The sequence below is a fragment of the Dinoponera quadriceps genome, unplaced genomic scaffold, assembly GCF_001313825.1.
Source record: "Dinoponera quadriceps isolate SergipeBrazil2010 unplaced genomic scaffold, ASM131382v1 scaffold983, whole genome shotgun sequence".
Taxonomy (NCBI): domain Eukaryota; kingdom Metazoa; phylum Arthropoda; class Insecta; order Hymenoptera; family Formicidae; genus Dinoponera; species Dinoponera quadriceps.
Genome location: NW_014555067.1, coordinates 16,789 through 27,186, shown reverse-complemented (window position 1 = coordinate 27,186; position 10,398 = coordinate 16,789). Strand labels below are relative to the sequence as shown.

At 39.3% G+C, this 10,398-nt stretch overlaps 1 protein-coding gene across 1 annotated transcript; it reads left to right on the top strand.

Annotated features, from left to right (window-relative positions):
• Positions 1-4,920: 4,920 nt before the first annotated feature.
• LOC106742904 lies at positions 4,921-5,645 on the top strand. The gene is made up of 2 exons (XM_014616259.1): positions 4,921-5,102; positions 5,179-5,645. Exon 2 carries the CDS (start codon positions 5,179-5,181, stop codon positions 5,638-5,640), a length of 462 nt encoding a protein of 153 aa, XP_014471745.1. The 5' UTR covers positions 4,921-5,102; the 3' UTR covers positions 5,641-5,645.
• Positions 5,646-10,398: the final 4,753 nt, after the last annotated feature.

Here is a 10,398-nt window from a genome sequence, read left to right as displayed (position 1 = left end):
TAAATCGTGAACGGATGCAAACTGAAGAGTATGAATAAAATATTCAGCTTTATTACTTTATTTTCATGCAGCTGCCTCGAGGATTTCAGGCGGCGTTCATTTCTTTTGATTCTACAAAAAATACGTGAACTAATGAAAATTCACGTTTCGGCTTGAATTTTTTTGACCAAATGCGCTAGTTTCACGAGAAAACGTAAAAACAAACCAGTATGCGAGCGAAACTTTTGAGTTTGCGTGTAATAGGCGAAGTGACGTGAATGTCGAGCAAACCTTGCGTTTTTTTACGTTAAATCGTGAACGGATGCAAACTGAAGAGTATGAATAAAATATTCAGCTTTATTACTTTATTTTCATGCAGCTGCCTCGAGGATTTCAGGCGGCGTTCATTTCTTTTGATTCTACAAAAGAATACGTGAACTAATGTAAATTCACGTTTCGGCTTGAATCTTTTCGACCAAATACGCTAGTTCCACGAGAAAAGGTAAAATAAACCAATCTGCGAGCGAAACTTGCGAGTTTGCGAGTAACAAGAGAAGTAACGTGAATGTCGTGTGAATCTTTCGTTTCCTTACGTTAAATCGTGAACAAATGCAAATTGAAGAGTGTGAATGAAATATTCAGCTTTATTACGTTATTTTCATGCAGCTGCCTGTAGGATTTCAGGCGGCGTTCGTTTTTTTTGATTCTACAAAAGAAAACGTGAACTAATGCAAATTCACGTTTCGGCTTGAATCTTTTCGAACAAATACGCTAGTTTCAAGAGAAAACGTAGAAGAAATTAATCTGGCAACGAAACTTGCGAGCTTGCTTTTAATAGGCGAATTAACGTGAATGTCGAATGAATCTTGCGTTTCCTTACGTTAATCGTGAACAGAAGCAAACTGAAGAGTGGGATTAAAATATTTAGATTTATTACGTTATTTCCATGCGCCAGCCTCGTAGATTTCTGGCGGAAAGTGTTTCTTTCGATTCTACACAAGAGAACGTGAACTAATGCAAATTCCCGTTTAGGCTTGAATTTTTTTTACCAAATGCGCTAGGTTCACGAGCAAAGTAAAAAAAAATCTATCCGAGGGCAAAACTTGCGAGTTTGGGTGTAATAGGCGAAGTGATGTGAATGTCGAGCGAATCTTGCGTTTCTTTACGTTAAATCGTAAACGAATGCAAACTGAAGTTTGTGATTGAAATATTCTGCTTTATTACGTTATTTCCATGCGGCAGCCTCGAGGATTTCAAGCTGCGTGCGTTTCTCTCGTTTCTACATCAGTAAAAGTGAACTAATACAAATTCACGTTTCGGCTTGAAACTTTTCGACCATATACGCTAGTTCCACGAGAAAAGGTAAAAGAAATCAATCTGCGTGCGAAACTTGCCAGTTTGCGAGTAGTAAGTGCAGTAACGCGAATGTCGAGCGAAACTTGCGTTTCTTTACGTTGAATCGTGTACGGATGCAAACTGAAGAGTGTAATTGAAATATTCTGTTTTATCACGGTATTTCCATGCGGCAATTTCGAGGATTTTAAGCTGGAATCGTTTCTCTCTATTTTACATCAGAAAACGTGAACTAATGCTAATTCACGTTTCGGCTGGAATCTTTTCGACCAAATACGCTACTTCCACGAGAAATGTAAAAGAAATCGATCTGCTTGCGAAACTTGCGAGTTTGCGTGTAATAGGCGAAGTGACGTGAATATTGAGCGAATCTTGCGTTTCTTTACTTTAAATCGTAAACGTATGTAAACTGAAGAGTGTGATTGAAATATTCTTCTTTATTACGTTATTTTCATGCGGCAGCCTCGAGGATTCCCAACGGCGATCGTTTCTCTCGATTCCTCATCAGAAAACGTGAACTAATGCAAATTCACGTTTCGGCTTGAATCTTTTCGACCAAATACGCTAGTTCCACGAGAAAAGGTAAAATAAATCAATCTGCGGGTGAAACTTGCGAGTTTGCGAGTAACAAGAGAAGTAACGTGAATGTGGAGTGAATCTTTCGTTTCCTTACTTTAAATCGTGAACAAATGCAAACTGAAGAATGTGAATGAAATATTCTGCTCTATTACATTATTTACTTGCTGCTGCCTCGAGGAATTCAAGCGGCGAGCGTTTCTTCTGTTTCTATAGCAGGAAACGTGAACTAATGCAAATGCAGTTTCGGCTTGAATCTTTTCGAACAAATTCGCTAGCTCTGTAACGTCCCCTCCTCAAAATATCTTTTTGGTAATATTCAAAATTTATTGAAGTTTTTAACCGTAACATCAAGCGCGAAATTCAATATTATTTTGAAACGTTTCTTAACCTCACGTACGCCGCAGCACGTGCCGACCTGTATATACAACACGACAGGCGACACGCCTGAATGACGTACATCCGTCACACGTACACGCACACACACATACAGCCGCTATTCGTGAGCGCCCGTACAGCAGTATCGCGACCGTGACGTAGACCGACAATATCTTCTCTCTTTTTCTACACTATAGCGCCCGTATCCATTAAACACCTCTTTTACTCACCTTCCTGAATCCCCACTGAATCAAGACGAGACTCTTCACACCAACCGTCCAATCAGAAACCGGTCTATTGGAAAATAGACAAACGCCAGAAACATACGCATAATATATATATAATTGTAATAACTATTTGAAACATGCAAATTCATAATAACATAAAATTATTATCACAAACATTTCAATTCAATATTCTGCTTTATTTAATCAAAAAACAACATACACAGTTATAAAATATTAATTGTTATGTGCTAACTTAAACTGTCAATAATAAAAGTATACTCGTTACATTTCAAAAGAACTATATTAAATTTATAACGACCCGCGACTCATACTATACTGCGTGCACACATTATACGTTTCATACTCTATTCTATATAAAATTCCTATTTGCTAACAAAATATCTTTTTGCTAATATTCAAAATTCATTGAAGTTTTTAACCGTAACACCAAGCGCGAAGTTCATTATTATTTTGAAACGTTTCTTAACCTCACGTACGCCGCAGCACGTGCCGACCTGTATATACAACACGACAGGCGACACGCCTGAATGATGTACACCCGTCACACGTACACGCACACACGCATACAGCCGGTATTCGTGAGCGCCCGTACAGCAGCACCGCAAGCGTGACGTAGACCGACAATATCTTCTCTCTCTTCCTACACTACAGCGCCCGTGTCCATTAAACACCCCTTTTATCCATAGGAACACACGTTATAAATTATTAAATTCACAAACACCGACAGACGATATCCATTGAAACCTGTAGTTCAATCCTCCTATTATAAAGGGCAATAAAATATATTAACATTATATTACAATATTAAAGGTCTCGCCTGCGATGACGCATCATCGCGCGCTCACTTATACACACAAATACACTATAGGAAGCACGCACACCGCCAGCCTCTTGTGACTGTAGCGGCACTCAACGCGTTAGATTACATCGGCGCCGCATCTAAAATCCGTTAAAATACATTAACGCCGCATCCAAAATTATTTTTCTCTATTAGTTCACACTGCCGCTATACAAAACATAATTTGATGTAACTAATAATGCACACAGCCACACAACAATATTATATACATGATTATTAACGTTATAATTATTAATCAAGAGCGCTCGATACACACACAATATTATAATACACCGCTTTATTCTATAGGCAATACGTATAACTATACATATATATTATTAATAGTTATCGCCGTTATTCGCACAATATTAAATATTGTAAGGACACTGAAATTCACCGCACCATAAGTAAGCTCATAATAAAAGAGCACTCATTATTAGAAATTATTTAAGAGGTGCAATACTGAATGTCGAACGTATTAAATTATTAGAGACACGAGTTGAAAAAATTAATAAATTATCACGCGCTGTCTTAAACGACCGGGCATACCTTAGCCTTCTTAAAACTCTCTAGCCACCGGGCATAATTTAAACATCCTGAATAAATCTCGAGTTACTCAGGCATTACTTTTCTTTGTTATTCATAAATGGCATAGCACCGATCTTCTTAGAATTTTACCAAGGCGCGAACCCCCACTCCGGTCCCATCCCCTCCTTTGTCGCCAGAGGGTATATAAACCCGCGCGCAGCAGCCCCAGTGTTTAGTCTTCACTCTTATTCAGTCATTGTTCTTTATTCGCTTATAGCTTATTCAGACAGCAGTCATTATTAGCCGAGTCACAGTACTCTTTTACTTTTATATTTCGATTCATTCATTCGACACTCAGTATTCTCTCTAGAGCGGCTCGCTCCCTCATATGAGGCTAGTTAGTCAGCTCCTTGGTAATCGAGCAGTTTTTACAAACGCTCCCGGCAAACCAGGCAAGTTTAAACAACGGTGCAGTGAGTTCCAGTTCCACAGTCTTCACACCGAGCCTCCACTGCGTGCGCACGAGCCCTGTAATAGCCGTCCGTAACGTAAGTCTTGTTTTCTTGTACTTTTGAAATATACGAATTTGATGTCATGATTCCATGCGAATCTCCAGACGTGTGAAGTGCCTTGTATTTTATTCCTCCGCTGCATCGCCACCCTGTGAACAGATAGAGCTCTAAATAATATACGATAATTATTGGAATCTCGCTTAGAGCCTATCCAGTTGAAATAAAGTAATTACGTCCAAATCGAGTGTCTAATAAGTGTGTTCTTTCCAAATATTAAATTCTAAACTTCATATTCTAAATTCTGCAAGCCATATTGAAACAATTTTAAATCAAGAAACATTTAATTATTGAAACTAGCATTTGATTCTAATTAAGGCGCTTTAGAACATTGCCTATAAATCCTCTCACTCTTACCACATCTGCTCCCTCTCCCTGGCTGCTTACCTCGGAGTTTGAGTTCGCTGAAATATCCTGAAATCCCCTTATTAAATCTGTTACGCAGATAGCTCGCCTAGGTGCAGAGCCTGTTATCCTTGTCAGAACCGTTTAGCAGATAGCTCGCCTAGGAGCAGAGCCTGCCATCCTTGCAAAACCCGTTCGCAAATAGCTCGCCTAGGAGCAAAGCCTGCTATCCTTGTCTGCAACGCACATTTACACGTGGCCGCACGCCTAGGAGCTGAGTTAGCCATCGTGAGTATAACCTAGAGAGCCTTACCTAGAATCTAAAGGTAAATTTGATATTAATATAAAATGCGCGTATTGCTAGATGCCTCATAAACGACGACGACGAGGACGCAAAATTAGAGAAAAGAGAGCTCGTATTGCCGCTAAACTCAGGAGACCGAGAATTATCTCTGACCAGACAGGAATATTCGTATCAGGCGAGTATATAAAAAAATTGCGCGCCACGACCATTTTTCACAAAATATTAGAGAATAAGGTTATTGAAGTAAAACCTCCGGCCGATGACATTTATTATTTAGAGACGGTACTTAATTCCCCACAGCTGGAGCGCGACTTTGATTTTTGTTCGTTAATTGAAGAAGCTACAGAAAATATAATTCCTGCCGAAGTCCCAGAATTAGACGCGCACACCGCCGCCGTCGAAAGTGAGTTGAATTCCTCTTTTTGTGTTAATAATAATGTAAGGTCTGCCGAGGACCACATAGAATTCAGCGAAACATCGAATATCATAATATCAGCTCTGTGTGAATTAATTGACACTTAAATAAATATAAAAGTATCGGAACAACTAGATTCTAACTTATTGGATGTCCAGACCCCCTCCTCCATCTATTTACCTACCATCGTACGACGGATGCTCTCAACCTTCCCGGGTTATTGCCGGTGAATGCAGGTAAGCCCAAAACAAACAGGGAGCAGCGCATTCCCGTTCATTAGGGCCCGAGGACGTGACAAACACGCAAACTTCGCTCGCAGATTGATTTCTTTTACGTTTTCCCATGGAACTAGCGTATATGTTCGAAAAGTTTCAAGCCGAAACGCGAATTTGCATTAGTTCACGTTTTCTGCTGTAGAAACGAAAAAAATGCTCGCCACTTTAATTTCTCGAGGCTGCAGAATGGAAATAACGTAATAGAGCGGAATATTTCAATCACAGTCTTCAGTTTGCATACTATCACGATTTAACGTAAAGAAACGCAAAATTCACTTGAGAATCACGTTACTTCGCCANCGCAAACTTCGCTCGCAGATTGATTTCTTTTACGTTTTCCCATGGAACTAGCGTATATGTTCGAAAAGATTCAAGCCGAAACGTGAATTTGCATTAGTTCACGTTTTCTGCTGTAGAAACGAAAGAAACGCTCGCCTCTTAAATTCCACGATGCTGCAGCATAGAAATAACGCAATAAAGCAGAATATTTCAATCACACTTTTAGTTTGCATGCCTTCACGATTTAAAGTAAAGAAACGCAAGATTTTCTTGACAATCACGTTACTTCGCCCATTACACGCAAACACGCAATTTTCTATCGCAGATTGATTTCTTTTACGTTTGCTCGTGGAACTATCGTATATGTTCGAAAACATTCAAGCCGAAACGTGAATTTTCGTTAGTTCACGTTTTCTGCTGTATAAACGAAAGAAACGCTTGCTGCTTGAATTCCTCAAGGCTGCAGCTAGGAAATAACGTAATAAAGCAGAATATTTCAATCACACTTTTCAGTTTGCATTCTTTCACGATTTAACATAAAGAAACGCAAGATTCACTTGACAATCATGTTACTTCGCCTATTACACGCAAACACGCAAGTTTCGCTCGCAGATTGATTTCTTTGACATTTATCGTTGGAACTAGCTTATTTGAACGAAAAGATTCAAGCCGCAACGTCAATTGGCATTAGTTCACGTTTTCTACAGAAGAAACGTAAGAAACGCTCGCCGAATGAATTCCCGGACGCTGTAGCATGGAAATAACATAATAATGCAAAATATTTCAATCATTCTCTTCTGTTTGCATCCTTTCACGATTTAACATAGAGTAATACATGATTCATTCGATAATGGTCTTTCTTCTCCTATTATACGCGATCTCGCAAGTTTCGCTCACAGATTGATTTCTTTGTCGTTTTCTCGTAGAACGAGCGTATTTGATGGAAAAGATACAAGCAGCAACTTTAATTTGCATTACTTCACGTTTTCTGCTGAAGAAATGTAAGAAACGCACGCTGATTGAATTCCTCCACGCTGTAGCATGGAAATATCATAATAAAGCAGAATATTACAATCGTACTTTTCAGTTTGCTTCCTTTCACGATTTAACATGTAAAAACACATGTTTCACTTGACAATCACGTTATTTCGCCTATTTCACGCGAACTGGCAAGTTTCGCTTGAATATTGATTTCTTTGACGTTTTCTCGTAAAACTGGCGTATTTGATCGAAAAGATTCAAGACACAGCATGAATTCGCAGTAGTTCACGTTTTCTACAAAAGTTGCATAAGAAACGCTCGCCGATTGAATTCCTCAACGCTGTAGCATGGAAATAACCTAATAATGAAGAATATTTCAAACACACTGTAGAGTTTGCTTCTTTTCACGATTTAACGAGAAGAAATGCAAGATTCACTTGAAAATCACGTTACTTTGCCTATTACACGCAAGCTAGCAAGTTTCGCTCGCAGATTAATTTCTTTCACGTTTTCTCGTGGAACCAATGTTTTTGATCGAAAGGATTCAAAACGCAACGTGAATTTGCAATAGTTCACGTTTTCTACTGTAGAAAAGAAAGAAACTGGGCGATTGAATTCCTATACGCTATAGCATGGTAATATCATAATAAAGCAGGTGTTTCAATCACACACTACAGCTTGCTTCTTTTCACGATTTAACGTGAAGAAACGTAAGATTCACTTGAAAATCACGTTACTTCGCCTATTACACGCAAACACGCAAGTTTCGCTTGCTGATTGATTTCTTTGACGTTTCCTCATGGAGTTAGCGTATTTGTTCAAAAATATTTAAGCCGCAAAGATAATTTGCATTAGTTCACGTTCGCTACTGAAGAAATATAAGATACGCTCGTGTAACTTCTCCGCCTCAAAATTTATTTGAAGATGTTACTTAAAATTTATTTGAAGTTGTTAACCGTAGAGCTGAGCGCAAAATTTAATATTATTTTGAAACGATACTTAGCCTCACGTACGACGCGGCACTTGCCTACCTACACGTATAACATGACACACGACATGCCTGAATGACGCACACAACAAGCTCATTCGCACGTACGCGCACACGCCCACAGCTGATGTACGCGAGCGCCCGAACAGCTGCACCGCACGCGCGACGCATATCGACAATATCTTCTATCTCTTTCTATTCTACAGCGCCCGTATCCATTAAACACCTTTTTTACTCACCTGCCTGAATCTTCACTGAACCAAGACGAGACTCTTAAAACATAGACCGACCAATCAGAGACCGACCTAATGGAAAATAGCCGTACGCGGGAGACATACGTACAGTATATATGTATATATCTGTAATAATTATTCAAAACAAGCAAAGTCGTAATAACTATAAAATTATTATCACAACCATTTTGATTCAATATTCCTCTTTATTTATTCAAAAGCAATATACACAGTCATACATTATTAATCGTTACATGCTAACTTAAAATAACAATTGTCAATAATAAAAGAACCCGCGTTACATTTCAAAAGAACCATATTAAAGTCATTACGAGCCGCGACATTTACTATAATGCGTGCACACCCTATACACCCCATGCTCCGCGGTATATAAAAAATTTTTATTTGCTAATAACCATAGAAACACATGTTATAAATTATTAAATTCACAAACGCCGACAGACGATATCCATTAAAACCTTCACCCCAATCCTTACATTATAAAAGGGCAACGCAATTTATTTAACATTATATTTCAGTACTAAAGGTCTCACTCGCGATGACGCATCCTCGCGCGCTCACTACTACACACAGACACACTATAGGAAGCATGCCTATTGTCAGTCACCCGTGACTGACCAGAGACGGCCGTGACGCGGCCTGAGATTACGTCAGTCACAAATGACTGACGCGCATTATGACTACCGTCAGTCACTCGTGACTGACGTGGCCTAAACGGAAAGTTCAGTATCAGTCACCGGGTGACTGACGCGGCACTCAACGCGTTAAAAATTAAAGTTANCATTGTTGTATTTGCACGGTTCTCATTATATATTTTGTTATTATTTCCGTTACACCTCGTTTCTTATCATTGTTTCTGTTATTTTCATCTTTTTTCTACTGTTTTCCTCATTGATTTCTTCATTTTTACGGTCCTCGTTACAGACTTTGTCATATTGTGTCACACATATTGTGATTGTCAATTGAATCTTGCATTTCTTTACGTAAAATCGTGAAAGGAAACAAACTGTAGAGTGTGATTGAAATATTCTGCTTTATTATGTTATTTCCATGCTACAGCGTCGAGGAACTCAATTGGCGAACGTTTCTTACGCTTATTCCGTAGAAAACATGAACTATGTCACGTCCACGGGTTCTCGGGAACGAGAACGCGCTGCTCTCCTTTTAGTTTTGGGCCTACCTGCATTCACCGGCTATAACCCGGTAAGGTTGAAAGCACACGCCGTATGTTGATAGGTAAATAAAGGGGGGAGGGGCGATGGATAGGCAATAAGTGATAATCTCGATGTTCCGATACTTCTATATTTATTTAAAAGTCAATCAGTTCACTAAGGGCTGTTATTATAATATTCGTTGTTTCACTGAATTCAATATGGTCCTCGGCAGACCTTATGTAATTATTAACACAAGAAAAGGAATTTAACTCACTCGCGACGGCGGCGGTGTATACATCTAATTTTGGGACTTCGGCAGGAATTATATTTTCAGAATCTTCTTCAATTAATAAACAAAGATCAAGATCGCGCTCCGGCTGGGGGGAATTAAGTACCGTCTCTAAATCATAAATGTCGTCGGCCGGAGATTTTACTTCAATAATATTTCGTGGAATACGGTTGTGGTGTGCAGTTGTTATGTATAATCGTCTGATACAAAGACTCCTGTCTGGTCGGAGATAATTCGTGGTCTCTTGAGTTTGGCAGTTATTCGAGCTCTCTTTTCTCTAATTTTACGTCCTCCTCGTCGTTTTTTATGCTGCATCTATCAATACGCGCATTCTATATTAATATTAAATTTTCTCTTTGATTCTATGTAAAGCTCTTCAGATTATACTCACGATGGCTAATTCAACTCCTAGGTGAGCTACCACATGTAATTATGCGCTGGAGGACGGGAGTAGCAGGCTCTGCTCCTTGGCGAGCTATCTGCGAAGTGGATTTGACAAGGATAGCAGGCTCTACACCTGGGCGAGCTATCTGCGAAGAGGATTTGACAAGGATAGCAGGCTCTGCTCCTGGGCAAGCTATCTACATAACAGATTTGACAAGGATATTTCAGCGAACTCGAACTCCGAAGTAAGCAGCCAGGCTG